This window comes from Protopterus annectens, chromosome 2.part0, assembly GCF_019279795.1.
Source record: "Protopterus annectens isolate FY-2018-M chromosome 2.part0, PAN1.0, whole genome shotgun sequence".
NCBI lineage: Eukaryota > Metazoa > Chordata > Ceratodontiformes > Protopteridae > Protopterus > Protopterus annectens.
In genome coordinates, this window is record NC_056728.1 from 863450144 (window position 1) to 863466780 (window position 16637).

The 16637-nt window shown below is 41.0% G+C and overlaps 1 protein-coding gene across 1 annotated transcript in view; it reads left to right on the forward strand.

Moving 5' to 3' along the window:
* JAK2 (Janus kinase 2) overlaps positions 1 to 15769 on the forward strand; it is a 2444284-nt gene extending 2428515 nt beyond the window's left edge. Inside the window, exon 29 of the mRNA XM_044060357.1 lies at positions 15039 to 15769. Within this exon, the coding sequence (XP_043916292.1) occupies positions 15039 to 15146 (108 nt within the window). The 3' untranslated portion in view covers positions 15147 to 15769. The remainder of the gene's footprint in view (positions 1 to 15038) is intronic.
* Positions 15770 to 16637: the final 868 nt, after the last annotated feature.

Here is a 16637-nt window from a genome sequence, read left to right on the forward strand (position 1 = left end):
CCAGTTCCATCACTTCCATTTACTTGGACTTCCTCGGCACCTATCGAGGAGTCTATGAGCCGATACTCTCCAGTCTGGTCAAAGGAGGATAGTCAGACTGACTTGTCAGTTCTGACTTTGCCTCTCGGGGCCTCGGCTCAGATGAGTTCAGCTCCTACCTCTGGTTTGGAGCCCACTTTTCCAGTGCCGAGGGGATTGGTGGCTTCTTCAGATCCAGAGGTCCCTTTGAAGCCATGAGGAGAGTGATGTCTCCCAAGACATCAACAACTTCAGATCCGACTACCTCCTCCCCAAAAGCGCCTGTGTCCATGTCTGCCTCACAGATCCTGTCGAAGCGTAGAGACCGTGAGCCTCAGGAAGCCCCACTGGGTGGCCCCTGCTCTTCTGAGACTTCACCAGAAGTTCCGACTGATGAGGTTCCCAGGAAGAGAATCTGCAAGAGGAAGCACCTAGACTCCCCACAGGAGTCTCACGTCCGACATCATTTAGATGAATCAGAAGGGGTCCCCATGGTCCCCCTCTGAAGATATCTCATTTGCTGAGATATTAGAAATCCTTAGGCAGAGGGGCGGCTGGAAGTCAACCAACCCTACTGAAGATGAGTCTGTTCTCCTGAAGGCTTTTGGGTCTCAACCCTCCACCTCTTGGGTGTTTCCTCCCTTCAATGAGCTCATGGAACTGGTCTCACGAAGGGGGTGGGAGTCTCCAGACACCATAGAGCCTGTCCCTAGGAGGCCTAATAAATGTATTTCTGCCCCTCAGGATAAGTCTTTCCTCACCAAAGGAGTACCAGTTGATGCCATGGTGGTGGCGGCGGCCACCTAAAAGGAGATGTCAGAAACTTCTTCCTCTGTCCATCCTCCTAACAGAGACTGTAGGATCATGGATAGATACGGGAACCACACAATACAGTTCAGCGACTTTTGCCATGCTTTCACTGAACTATCTCACACATTTTATGAGAGTACAAAGAGACTTCCTATAAGAGCTTGGAGATATTGTTCAGGGTACAGTAGCTGCAGGAGCTTCAGAGAGTCGCTTCCCAGCTTGCTACCCTCAATTCCATAGTGAACTTGTCCATACGTCTCATTTCATATGCAACTGATAGAACAAGTAGGGCAGCGAGTACAGGAATTGCTCTCAGGAGACATTCCTGGATGTGCTTGTCTTCCTTCATGGAGCCGTTTAAGTCATCCTTTGTCAACATCCCTTTTGATGGCTCGTCCCTTTTCAGGCCCAAAGTTAAGGAAACTTTGACCAGGTGTGAGCAGGAAGGAAAGACTCTGTCTGCTGGAGTCTGTTTTTCCACCCCTACCAGTCCCTACCCCAAAGGGCAAAAGAGAGGAAAGATGTGGTTCTGAAAAGCCCAAGGAGCCTTTCTGGATGCATGTGGTAAACCTCCCCCCCTCCAGGGGCAGAGGAGGGGGCAATAATGGAAGACACTGCCCTCGCGGCAGAGGGGGTCTGCAAAACTAGGGCGACGGAGACCAGTTCTTTGGGAAGCCGTACCAGCGCTCCTGAAAGATGGCCCAACTGTCCTGCTCTGGAGGCAGTCAGGGGTCGCTTATCTTTGTATCCAGACGCCTGCCTCAAAATAAACAACAACAGGGTACAAAGTATAGTTTCCAGAGGATATTTCATTCCTTTTGCCTCTCCTCATCAATTGACAACCAAAATCACGGACATTCCACCCAGTTACAGGGAACAAGCAACAGTAGAGGTCCAAGCGTTGCTAAGAAAGAGTAATCCAACCAGTCCCAGCAGACCAGACATGATCTGGAACTTATTCAAGATTCTTTTTAGTTCCAAAAAAGATGGGACTAGAGGCCTATTTTGGACCTCAGCAGACTAAACAGATCTGTCAAGAAAGAAAAGTTCCGTATGGTCACGTTTCAGTCGATACTTCCCTTCTTAGGGAAAGACAATTGGATGTGCTCAATAGATCTACAGGATGCATACTACCATATAAAAATGGCCAGACGATTCAGGGATTATCTGCGCTTCTGGCTGGGAGCTAATCATTACCATATGTTTTTTGTGTTTCACTGTTGCAGTCATTACATTTGGGTAATCTGCTTGGCAGGTTGTCCTCAGTCGGCCTGATTAACAAAGTCTTGGGTCCTGCATCGGTTGCTGTCCCTTCTTCCATGACGTCAGGTCATCAGGGGTGTAAAATATGCAGCCGACGCCATTTACATCCGTCTTTCTTGCCGTGCCGTGCCCGAAGCAGAAGCAGTTCGCAAGTGCCAGTTGGCCGACTCCTGAAATTTTCATTTTCGAGTTTCAGAACCAAAGTCTTCAACCTAAAGCTAAGTACCCCATTGGGGAAACTTTTTCTTGCTCCTTACCGATGTTAGTAAAAGTTAATAATTGTATTACTTGTGGGAAGCAAATACCTCATAAGGATTTTCATTTGTACTGTATTCCTTGCCTAGGCCCTGACCACAACGTGCCTTGCTGTCGGTTTTGTGCTAAATTTAATCAACGCACTATTAAGCGTCGGTTTATTTTTGCATCAAAATATTTTGGCTCAAGATTTAACTATCCAGAAATGTCGTCGGTTAGCAATCCGACTACCGGAATACCTAAAAAATGCAAAGAAAAAGACAGAGACAGACTGTCGAGGTCCAAAACCGATGACGAAGCTTCTCCTAAGCCAGTCGCCGGTTCGCCGGAACTCAGTGAGGTGCTTTCGCAGCCCCTGATGCGCGCTACTTTTGATTTGCAAGCCTCTACTAAGACCCATTCGGAGTCCGGTATGCCACGAGACACTTTAAGTATTGAACCCGATGATGTCTCTATCTTAGATGGGTCCAGAGCCACTTAGCAGGAACCGGCTTTTGAGGGTGTTTTCAGGCCTAAAGATTTGTATATTAAACTGACGCCATCTTCAAAACTAAGGCCAAAATCAACTTCTACGTCTAAAAAACTGAAGCTTGGACCATGTGCACAGGCCCCTATGCCTAAAAAACAAATTATCAAAATGGCTGAGGATTTCATTACCTTGATCAGGGGTACCCATTCTCCTCCTGCTAAAAGGCCTAGGCAAGGCACTGACTGTGAATCATCAGATCAGGTTTCTATTTCTTCTGATTCCTCTTCTGATCAGGAATTATCTATTCCACCTTATGAGGACTCTGATGCAGAAGATTCCATCCCTTCTGCTTCTCCTCCTGAGAATTTTTCTTTTGGAGAAACTTTGCATACCCTAAGGGAACACTTTCACTGGGAGAGTCAGGATTTCTCAGAATCTAAAAAGAGGCTTAGGGATTTCCTTCTTGTTCCTCAGCATAGGCCTTTGGCTATACCTCCTGTTCTAGACATTGTTGATGTTTTCTCAGAATCCAGCATGGCTCCTGATTCCCTGCCTCCAGCTCCTAGTAAGCCAGACAGATATTACAGGGTTCCTGACTCCCACAAATTCCTCTTTAAAAACCCTACTGCTGACCCTGAAACAATTTCTCAGGGTCCCAAGGGCATTAAGGCTGCTACTGCTAAAAATCCTACCCCTTCTGATAGAGACTCCAGGGTGCTGGATAGATGGGGTAAGACGGTTTACACGTCTGCAACCTTGGCATTCAGGGCTTTAAATTGTCAATTTCATATGCTTAAATATCAGCAGCATGTCATGGGCTTACTTAAACAGAAAATGATGTTGGTTTCTGACTGTGTGGAAAATAGAGTTGCAGGATTTATTGCATTCAGCTGAACAAGTTGGAAAGCATACTTTGCAATGTGGTTTTGATTCCTTGGAGGCCTCTTGCAGGGCCACTGTAACTGAATCTGTGATGAGGCATGCTTGGCTCAAGGAGCAAAATCTGCCTGATCATGTTAAAGCAAAATTGTTGGATGCTCTTTTACAACAGGACAGTCTATTTGGTAATAAGTCAGAAGAAGTTTTGAAAAAGATGGAAGATAAAGCTAAATCTATGCAAACTGTAAAAGATTTCCTACAAGTGCAGCCACCCAGGTTCAGTAGGCACTGGCCTACTAAGAACTGGTCCTTTCCAGTACCCGAAACCAAAGTAGATAACAAACAGCAAAGCTTTCGGGTAGAACTCTTTCTCAATACTATTACAAGAAATAAAAAAACAGGTTTAAATACAAGCCAAAATATCACATGACATGCAGCCCAAAAAATCATGTGACAATGTACATAAAATTAAAAGCATGTAAAATATGCATAAAACAGTATTTTAAATCATCATCAAATGCTAATACATACATATAACAATCAAATAATGCATCAAAAAAGTACATCATAAAAATCTAACAATACAATCTGATTTGTTGCAGTTTAGTAAGAATGGGTTTCAGTGTAACCATAGAATTTAGCCCTGGAAGGTGATCGGCAGCTAGTTTAAGTATCCATTCATATTCCTTAATCTCAAGCAAATTATTGCTATCCCCACCTCTTAAACTTGTATGTACTATATCTATAACTCTGAATCTAAACCTATGGTCAGAACCACATGCACTTATGTGTTTGCATAAAGCATTCTTGTCATTTGCTCTTCTAACCTCAGATTTATGTTCAATAATGCGTTCTTTCAGCTTCCTGGTCGTTTTCCCCACATAGAAGGCAGAACATAGAACACAGGTTGCCAAATAAATCACATTAGTAGTAGTACAAGTTGCTAAAAGATCAAATTTATAAATTTTGCCAGTTTTCGGGTGTTTAAACACATTACTCTCAATGCCAATAATGTCAGAGCAACAAGTACAGTTCATACAGCAAAAGGTACCTGATTTAGAAAAAGTGGGATGATGGAAACCTTGTGTTAAAATCTTTATAGCATAATTTGCTTTTCAATGTTCTCATATTCCTATATGAGAAATATGGTCTGTCACCCAAAACAGCCTTGACATCAGCAGATGCCATTAATATAACCCAATTTCTCTCTCTAATCTGCTTAACAAGATGTGTCCTAATGTTATAAGAAGTAATGTATCTAATTTTAAAATCTTTATGTTCTGGTTTACTCCAAGTAAGATTAGATTCATCATTTAGCAAAAAAATTGGTTTAAGTTTTGTGCTTCTGTCAGCTATAATCTTAGTTTTCACATCCAATAAAAATTTTGGATCTTATCCACTATTCATAAAGTCTTCAGCCATTTCATCAAGCTGTGCACCAAAACATATCACATCTGTGTTCAACCTACTAACTCTACTGAATTGTGATGTTACTATACCTTTAAAGACATGAGGGGTGTGCATGCTAGTGTTATGTATATATCTACCAGCATAAACTTCCTTTTTATGGACATTGGTGTGAAGGGACCCTTCTAATAATTGTATTTTTACATCAAGAAAGGCTATTGCATGGTCTGAAAAGTCCATTTTGAACTTTAGAAAGTTTGTGGTTGTATTCAAATAATCTACAAATTCAACCAGTTGAGATGAGGATCCTTTCCAAATCATAAAACAATCGTCTACAAAACGTTGATAAAAACATACACAATGATTCAAAGAGTTTTTACAACTAATAATATACGTTTTCTCCCACTGATGTAGTACCAAATTTGCATAAGTATTGGCTACTGAAGTGCCCATGGCTACACCAGTCAGTTGCAGGTATAGTTGTTCATCAAATAAAAATATCTTATTAGTTAAGACTATATCCAAAAGAAAACATATATTCTCTATGTGTCTTGCTGTCATCGACGCTTGTGAGGTTAAAAATTCCCTTATTCATTCATTCGGTATGACCGTAAATAAAGATGAAATATCACCTTGGTTTAGGGAAGTAACATTTAAATTATTATACCAACATCGTAGTTTAGATATAAAATCTATAGTATCTCTCAGAACATTAGTGCATTGTAATAAAAAAGGTTGTAACCGTTTCTGTAGATAGATTGAAATTGGCTCCGTAAGCCAACCACCACCAGACACTATAGGTCTCATAGGTGGGTCATGCATTGACTTATGTATTTTTGGAAGACCATAAAGTTGTGGAATTATGGGACAAGGAACATTAAAGAAATGGAATAAGTCTAAAACCTATGAGACCTATTTTTATTACAATGCACTAATGTTCTGAGAGATAATATAGATGTTATACCTAAACTACGATGTTGGTATAATGATTTAAATGTTACTTCCCTAAAACCAAGGTGATTTTTTATTTGTAACTTTGAATATTTCATCTTTATTTACGGTCATACCGAATTAATATGGCATTGAATCTATAAGGGAATTTTTAACCTCACAAGCGTCGATGACAGCAAGACACACAGAGAATATATGTTTTCTTTTGGATATAGTCTTAACTAATAATATATTTTTATTTGATGAACAACTATACCTGCAATTGACTGGTGTAGCCATGGGCACTTCAGTAGCCAATACTTATGCAAATTTGGTACTACATCAGTGGGAGAAAACGTATATTATTAGTAGGAAAACTCTTTGAATCATTGTGTATGTTTTTATCAACGTTTTGTAGACAATTGTTTCATGATTTGGAAAGGGTCTTCGTCTCAACTGGTTGAATTTGTAGATTATTTGAATACAACCACAAACTTTCTAAAGTTCAAAATGGACTTTTCAGACCATGCAATAGCCTTTCTTGATGTAAAAATACAATTATTAGAAGGGTCCCTTCACACCAGTGTCCATAAAAAGGAAGTTTATGCTGGTAGATATATACATAACACTAGCATGCACGCCCCTCATGTCTTTAAAGGTATAGTAACATCACAATTCAGTAGAGTTAGTAGGTTGAACACAGATGAGATATGTTTTGGTGCACAGCTTGATGAAATGGCTGAAGACTTTATGAATAGTGGATATGATCCAAAATTTTTATTGGATGTGAAAACTAAAATTATAGCTGACAGAAGCACAAAACTTAAACCAATTTTTTTGCTAAATGATGAATCTAATCTTACTTGGAGTAAACCAGAACATAAAGATTTTAAAATTAGATACATTACTTCTTACAACATTAGGACACATCTTGTTAAGCAGATTATAGAGAGAAATTGGGTTATATTAATGGCATCTGCTGATGTCAAGGCTGTTTTGGGTGATAGACCGTATTTCTGATATAGGAATATGAGAACATTGAAAAGCAAATTATGCTATAAAGATTTTAACACAAGTTTCTATCGTCCCACTTTTTCTAAATCAGGTACCTTTTGCTGTATGAACTGTACTTGTTGCTCTGATATTATTAGTATTGAGAGTAATGTGTTCAAACACCCAACTGGCAAAATTTATAAATTTGATCTTTTAGCAACTTGTACTACTACTAATGTGATTTATTTGGCAACCTGTGTTCTATGTTCCGCCTTCTATGTGGGGAAAATGACCAGAAAGCTGAAAGAACGCATTATTGAACATAAATCTGAGGTTAGAAGAGCAAATGACAGGAATGCTTTATTCAAACACATAAGTGCATGTGGTTCTGACCATAGGTTTAGATTCAGAGTTATAGATATAGTACATACAAGTTTAAGAGGTGGGGTAGCAATAATTTGCTTGAGATTAAGGAATATGAATGGATACTTAGACTAGCTGCCGATCACCTTCCAGGACTAAATTCTATGGTTACACTGAAACCCATTCTTACTAAACTGCAACAAACCAGATTGTATTGCTAAATTTTTATGATGTACTTTTTTGATGCATTATTTGATTGTTATATGTATGTATTAGTATTTGATGATGATTTAAAATACTGTTTTATGCATATTTTATATGCTTTTAATTTTATGTATATTGTCACATGATTTTTTGGGCTGCATGTCATGTGATATTGTGGCTTGTATTTAAACCTATTGTTTTTTTATTTCTTGTAATGGTATTGAGAAAGGGTTCTACCCGAAAGCTTTGCTGTTTGTTGTTATCTATAAAGGTGTTTTTTCTCAACGAACTTTGGTTTCATTTACTATTTATCTGCAGCTTTTGGTATTCCTTTCCAGTACCCACCGGAGCCGCTTTGGTCAAACCCAGACATTCCAAAGGCTCCAGGTTTCAGTCACCAGGTACTTGTAGAACAAAACAATGGGGTGCCTCCACCTCCAAATCTGGAAGTAACAAGGAACCTTCCTACGGTAAACAATCTCAATGACTTTCCACTGCAATCACCAAGCACTTATCTTTTGACCGCCCCTTTGGGGGGAAAACTGGCACTTCGTGCACGAAACTGGCAATTAATTACCCAGGACAAGTGGGTTTTAAATATAGTATCCCAGGGATACAGATTTCATTTCCACACTTTGCCAATCCCAAACAGATGGCCAGATCTGCCTCCAAATCAGTGGGCAGAGGCCCAGAAACAAGTTATGTCCCTCATGAATATGGGGGCTATTTAACCAGTGCCAGAAAAGGAAAAGGGACAAGGTTTTTATTCAAGACTTTCCTGGTACACAGAAAAGACAAATCATGGCGTCCAATTTTGGACTTAGCCATTCTAAATACATTTCTGGACATTCCAAAATTCAAGATGCTGACTCTACAACAGTTACTGCCTATGGTAGCCAAGGATGCCTGGTTGGTAACTCTAGACTTAAAAGAGGCTTACCTGCATGTCCCAATCAGGGAATTTTGCAGAAGATACCTCCGCCTCAAAGCAGGCTATTTGCATTACGAGTTCTCTGCACTGCCCTTTGGCTTATGTACTGCGCCCAGGGTCTTCACAAAGTGCCTGGCACCAGTAATTGCATTTTGCCGACAAAGAAACATTCAAATTTATCCTTACCTGGACGATTGTCTAATTCAGGCAGAAAACAAGGACACTCTTCTAAAACATCTGGTGTTTGTAAAAAGACTACTAACTTGTCTAGGGTACACCATAAACGAAAAGAAATCACAAATGGTACCCTCTCAAATAATTACATTCCTGGGTGCAAGCTTGAATACAACTGCCCAGATGGACCTACCTTATGCCAGAAAAATAAATTCAATTGATGACTGACTTCAAACAGGTGGCCACAAAAACCCAGCTATCTGCAAGACAAATTTTGCAGGCCTTGGGGTTCATGGCCTCCTGCATCCTAATAATTCCATATGTAAGACTGCATATGAGGAAACTTCATTGGTACCTAAAAAGCTTATGGAGTCAACATTGTCACAACCTGGAAACAATGATTCCTATCATTCCTTGCCTGCAGCTAGAGTTCCTATGGTGGGTAGAAGCCTGCCACCAAAACAAGGGACTGTCATTCACTCTACCCCCTGCCGCTCAATCCCTGACTACAGACGCATCAGATTATGCGTGGGGGTGCATCTGGCAGGGAGATGCATTCAGGGCCAATGGAGCCCATATCAAATGCACCTACATATCAACCAGAAAGAAATGCTAGCTGTACAGAATGCTCTGACAGCCTTCAAGGACTACCTTCATCCAGGACAACTACTGATAAAGACAGACAATACCACAGTCATGTGGTACATAAACAAGCAGGTGGGTACCCATTCTACCACCTTTGCAGACTAGTCATGGCATTGTGGAACACGGCCTTGATTTATCAAATACATCTACAAGCTCAATTCCTGCCAGGAAAGCAAAATACTCTGGCAGAAATCTTATGGACCCACACGAATGGAAACTGGATCCACAAATCTTCAGCATGTTGACATACAAATGGGGGAGCCCAGACATAGATCTTTTTGCCTCACCCCAGAATCATCAGTTGGACAAATTCTGCACAAGAATTCATCACAAAAAAAAGCTTGGAAAATGGATGCTCTGTCCTTCAGCTGGAAAAACCTATCTAGTCTTTGCCTTTCCTCCTCTGCCTCTGCTGTCCAAGGTCTTACTAAAAGTCAGACAGGAAAAACCAAAAAGTGATACTGATTGCTCCAGATTGGCCTCGCCAACACTGGTAACCGCTTCTATGCAATATGTCACACCTTCCTCCGTGGTACCTGCCTCTGACACCTTACCTACTGTCTCAGCAGAACTGTCAAATTCTGCACACTCAGCTTCAAACTCTGAATCTTGCAGCATGGCTAATCAACTAATTTCACCAGTTACATCTCTCAGCAGACCTGTGATGGATGTCATTTTGGAGGCTAGAAGCCCTAGTACTAGAAAATCTTATGCGGACAAATGAAAAAGATTCTGTGCCTGGAGCCACGCACAAGGAATAAGCACAGCCATACCCAATATTCCTCAGATTCTGCAATATTTAACTGGGATGTTTCACAAAGGCCTATCTTTTTCTTCTAAAAAAAAAAAATCCATGCTTCTGCCATTTCAGCTCATTATAACACAGAGCCTCCCCTCTTTTCTCATTTTCTGCTAAAGCCAGTACCTCAGAGGGGCCAAAAATGTAAGACCTCCCAGGAGAGCACCAGCTCCTGCATGGGACCTCAATTTTGTTTTGGAAAAACTCACTCTACCTACTTTTGAGCCAGCTGCTTGTGCAGATTTAAAATTTCTCTCCCGGAAAACAGCTTTTCTTTTAGCAGTTACTTCAGCTTGACGGATTTCAGAATTACAGGCTCTTATGGCAGTGGAGCCTTTCATTATTTTTCATCCGGACAGGGTGGCTCTCAGGACCAGTCCATCTTTCATGCCTAAGGTGGTATCCAGTGTGGCTCTTAATCAGACCATTCATCTGCCAACTTTCTTTCCCAATCCACAGAACAAGGGTGAGCGGATTCTGCATTCATTGGATGTGCACAGACAACTTAGATTCTACTTAAACAGGACAAAACCTGTAAGAAAATCTGAGCAACTATTGGTGGCTTTTGCTACAGGGGCAGAGGGAAAACCTATTTCAAAGCAGACTATTTCTAAATGGATAAGCCATTGTATTAGTTTCTGCTATGTGCACCATGGTAAACCTATCCCCAAGGGGATCAGATCTCATTCCACCAGGGCTGCATCTATTTCTGCAGCCTTTCTCAGAGTGGTTCCTACCAGAGACATTCTAGAAGCTGCTACCTGGAGCTCAGTTCATACGTTCACCAAACATTACCATTTACCTCTCTTCTCTAAATCCAGAGCTGGCTTTGCCACTGCCGTCCTGCAGGGCCTTATAGCTGCTCCTAATTCTGTATAAATCCATCCTTCCAACCATAGCTTTGGGAATCTACCCAAATGTAATGACTGCAACAGTGAAACACGAAGAACATAGTACAGTTGTATACACTTACCATAAATGTAGATGTTTGAGTGTATTCACTGTTGCAGTCCTGGTTACCCACCCACTAGCCTCCTGTTTTCTCTCCTACTGTACCTCTTCTTTCTTTTAATATGCTTAAAAGCCTTTTTGGTGTATTTGCTTTTGATTGGAGGTATATTGTTTGTGTTCTAAATTATATGTGTATATATATATATATATATATATATATATATATATATATATATATTGCTCCCCATTTGGGGGGCACCTGACATCTGGGGCAAGAAAAACTGATGAAAATGGCATCAACTGCATGTTTTATACCCCTGATGACCTGACGTCATGGAAGAAGGGACAGCAACCGACGCAGGTCCCAGAACTTTGTTAATCAGGCCGACTGAGGGCAACCTGCCAGCAGATTACCCAAATGTAATGACTGCAACAGTGAATACACTCGAACATCTACATTTATGGTAAGTGTACACAACTGTACTTTTCTAGCCCTGCGGTTTGGTCTCACTACAGCCCCCAGAGTGTTCACCAAATGTATGGCAGTGGTCATGGATCACCTGAGGCATTTAGGATTCCAGGTGTTTCCGTGCTTAGACGATTGGCTCCTCACTGCCACCACCAATCATCAGCTAATACAAGCCAAGGACACCACTCTTTCTCTCTGCAATCATCTGGGCATTACCATAAATTCAGAAAAATCTGCCTTGTCGCCATCGCAACATATAGTTTTTATCGGAGCAGAATTGGACACCACCACCACTTTAAAACTTCCAGTAGAAAGAGTTTTACTACTTCGTCAGCAGGTCCACATCATCATATCCAGAAACAAGGCTCCAGCTTCAGAAGTGCTAAAGTTGTTGGGCATGATGGCAGCTGCAATATTAACAATACTGCTGGGTCCGCATGTACATGTGGATTCTATAATGGCTACTATTCACTCAATGGTCTTACCAAGAGTTCCCAATGTCTCATCTCATAATTATCACAAACACTTGCAAAAAGGACCTTCGGTGGTGGTTGACCTGTCTTCATGTAACGATAGGTCATCCTTTTATCCTACCCTCACCAGTGGCCACAGTGACCACGGACGCTTCCCTGATAGGGTGGGGTGGGCATTTTCAGGGAAGAACAGCCCAAGGCACATGAACCGAACAGGAGACACATCTGCATATCAGTGTCCTAGAGATCAGATCGATACTTTTGGCATTGCAGTACTTTCAGGTCTTTCTCCCTCTGGGGACATTTGCGATTCAGACGGACATGTCAGTGGTCTGGTACTTGAACAAACAAGGAGAAACCAGGTCCTACCCCCTTTGTTTCGAGGCTCTAAGAGTATGGCAGTGGGCTACATCCAGCTAGCACTTTCTGATAGCAACGCACATCCTGGGGAAATCCAGCATGATTGCAGACAAACTCAGCAGGGCAATTTTGTTGCCTCATGAGTGGTCCCTCAAAAAAGAGATAGCGGAAAGAATATTCCACAGGTGGGGCCAGCCTTGCTGCGACCTTTTTTGCCTCCCACATGAACACAAAATGTTGAAGTTACTTTGCCCAGATTCCCCCTCTGGGAGAAGCCCCAAGGGACGCACTCGTACACGATTGGCCTCCAGGTCTCTATGCATTCCCACCAATTCCCTTGATACCCAAAGTGCTACAGAAAGCAAAAGCCCTTGCAAGGACCATCATTCTAATAGCCCCTCATTGGCCTCATCAGATTTGGTTCCCCTTCCTTCGACTTCATCTGTTGGAAGAGCCTTGGATCCTGGACCCAATTCCAGACCTTCTGACGCATTCGTCGGGGGCTCTTCATCCCTCTCTTCAGTTCTTGAAATTGACAGCTTGGCTGCTCCAATTCCCAACATAGCCAGGTTCTATAACCTCTCAAACAAAACCCAGCATATTTTGATATCTTCTCAGAAGTCCTCCACTAGAAAATTGTACCTTAGCAAATGGAGAAGATTTTCTATATGGGCTTCTCAAACTAACATTGATCCCTATCAAGCCCTCATTTCCTCAATATTAGAATTTTTGACTATGCTTTTCAATAAAGGAGCTGCGGCAGCTACAGTTCGGGTACGGCTGGCCACCATTTCTAATTTTCACCTTGGCTTTGAAGGATTGAACATAATGTCACACAAGCTATCTAAAGCCTTTCCCAAAAAGACCTTCCATCTCAGACCACCTGTGAAATCCCTTTATACCCCATGGAACCTAAATTTTATGCTTTCTCGCATTATCCTCTCACATTTCGATCCAGCTTCCACATATGATTTGAAATATTTGTCTTGGAAGACTATCTTTTTAGTAGCCATCACATCTGCCTGTAGAATATCAGAGCTACAAGCCTAGTCCATAAAGCCTCCTTATTTGAGTTTCCCTGCGAACAAATCCATCATTTTTACCTAAAGTTTGTACTGAAGTTAACCTCAATCAGATCATAGAGTTACCAGTGTTCTTCCCCAAACATACCAACAACTTAGAGTATATGCTGCACAAACTTGATGTTCATAGATGGCTCAGATTTTACCTGGATAGAACAAAAGAGTTCAGAAAATCAGAACAACTTTTTGTTTCCTTCTCAGATTCTAGGAAAGGTATGCCAGTGGCAAAAGCAACACTATCTAGATGGTTATCTGATTGTATCACCTTCACTTATTCAGCTGCCAGCTTACCCTTACAGCACAAAATTAAGGCTCATTCTACCAGAGCAGTGTCCACATCTTCTGTCTTTTCTTCTAGGCTTTCTATAGACAGCATTTGTGCAGCAGACACTTGGTCAAGACCTCATACCTTTATCACTCATTACAAAGTTGACAAAGCCTCCAGGGACAGGGCCTGCTTTGGTTCTGCTGTATTGAAAAACATACTCCCGTGAGGCACCCGAGAAAGATGGTGCTTGGGGCGCTACCCATCTGTAAGAATCAACGGCGAGATAGAACAACTTCACATAAAGAAGTTATGTACTCACCATAACGTTCCATGTGAATTGAGTTGTTCATCTCACCTTCATTCTTACTTCCCACCTTCCTACTCCTGCCAGGGTTTTTCAAGGACCGAGATACTAGTTTTTATCCTGGTTGCTCAGTCTTTCTATGGATTTTCTCCCAAAGAATGATAGAATGGCACATGGTATTATTATTAGATGCAGCAAACCAGATCTGAGGTAACTCAAGGTGCATCATGGGACAGGGACTTGGCCTCGAGCTGTCTGAAGACCACGAGCTTTGTAGTAGGCTGACACGGAGCTGAGGATTGGCTCTGAACCCATCTGTAAAATGAAAACGAGATGAATAACTCACATGGAACGTTATGGTGAATACATAACTTCTTTTTTCAGTACAAATGTAATCTCTGCTAGCAAGTTCAACTTCCAGTGCTTTGGAGTCGCAGCATCTGCCCATCCTCGGGCACTTCTGTGGTGGATCATCATCATCTTCATCCTTGGGAATTGACAAGCAAATGTCAGCCTCCTATTGTCAGTAGCACCCCCTAAGCTAGCTCCTCCCACTCCTGGGCTGATTAGGTAAATGTGTATCAGGTGAAGAACTGGTATAGTGAAAACTTCTTTGTCTCAAAGTTAGCAAATAATTGCTGCACACTGATGGTTTAGAATGTTAAGACAAGTCATTAGTGTTTAGCATATTTTATTTGCCCCTTTGCTTAAGTTTGCATTTTTTTAAGCTTACAGCATTTTCTCTCAAGCCAGCAATGCAGCCACGAGATCTTATAAAAGTATCTGAAAATGCAGAGTTTAGATGGTTAAAAACATCTAGAAGCGTATTTTATGTTAGCAAATACAGAGAAGGGTAAACTGTTTTCAGACCTTGAGCTTTGTGATTAATTTCTTTTTCTAACACTAACTGTATAGAAAACAAAATGTTATTCATTCATCCACTTAAATTGTTTATTTTCCTTGTAATAATTGTATCTTTGCATCTGTGCAGATATATCCTGTCATGATGGAGTGCTGGAACAATGACCCAGCTTACCGGCCATCTTTTAAAGACCTTACTCAGAAAGTTGACATCATCAGAAGTGGCCTAGGAGTATGAAGGAATTGAAACTGGCTTCCTATGTGGTTTTGTTACAACTGTTTCCTCAAAATCGGCTGACAGTTCAAGTAACTAGATTCTGCCCATGATGTTAACAGGAGACAAAAATGGCCGTTAACAGTGTGCCACATTAACTCAGCTCTTACTGTGTTGACAGTTCTTTGCTGCAGTGCACACATATACTGTTGTGGTACTGAAGACTGGGCAGTGACTTTTCTGCCTGAAATGTTATGTACTGCATCAGGTGCAAGGACTGCATTTTCATTCTTTGCCTTATTTGGCCAAAACCAAAACTGCTTAAATTCTGTCTGAGAGCTGTTAACATGCAGGAGCTATCCCTGAGTGAAATGGACTGCAAGAGGTTTCTGCCAGATTTCACATAAAGAAATGTACTTCATCTTGGCAGTTCTTTTCCCAGGGAAGAATATATTCTGCAGCAAGACATCAGTGTCTCAAGTATTGCACAAGGGCTTGTATGTAAAATAATGTACATTTTCATAATGCTGAACTGCTTAGTTTTAGAAAAGTGTATTAATAATCATTTGTTTACCAGTTATCTAGTGAAGCAAGTTAGCAATACAAGTAGAAGTGAGGAGCGGCAGTTAACATAATGTTATATATTTTTGTAAATATTTTAAAGGGAACAAATAACCCTCATTTTTGTACAGCTCTATAAAAGATATATGCTGAAATTATTTTAGTCTGCAAGCAACAGCACTGTTCACTTTTGTAGCTGTCCCCCACCTCTCTTTTCACCCTTGTTTTTCCAAGTAGATACAGAAAAAAGAAATTGAAGTATTTGCACTGGAAAGGCTGAGCCAATAATGGTATAGTTGATATTTTTAGAAATCTGTGTGTGTGTGTGTGTGTGTGTGTGTGTGTGTGTGTATGTTTCTCTATGTGGAGATGAAGATATTTTTATACATAGAAGTCATATTTTTCATTTTTGGGCCTAGTGTTTCCATGTTCTCTAACTTTATGCATCAAGAAGAGTTGAAGGATACAATGCTCTACCAGAAAGGCCTACAGAGTTTATTGTGTGTAAAAATGTTCTGTGGGGAGGACCCAAGGAGAAAGAAAACTACCAAAGAAAAGCAAGACTATTACATGCGCTTGCCTCACTGATAAAACCCTAACATCAGTTTCATAAACTGTCATTCTTTTTTGAGTAATTTGTGTGCAGTATTTAAGGTATCTCAGCCATAGGTTTATAGCTCTGCAGTCGCTTAGGCTTGTCCCTTCTTTTCTCACGGATAGTTGTTATCAGTGATGTCTGACCCGATTTCTGTTATATATGGTTTGTTGATAAAGAACTTCGTTAATTTTGCCGTCAGTCTGTGTGTCACTTTTCCAAATAGCGTTGAAATGAAGTTTCTAAGATCTTACATTGAGGGGTGTGGTAGCATTTAATGAAAATGTATCAGCCTCTACAGAATTTCTCAGCACTATCCATGATTTGGCTTAAGCCTACATCAGTTTTACTATGTGTTT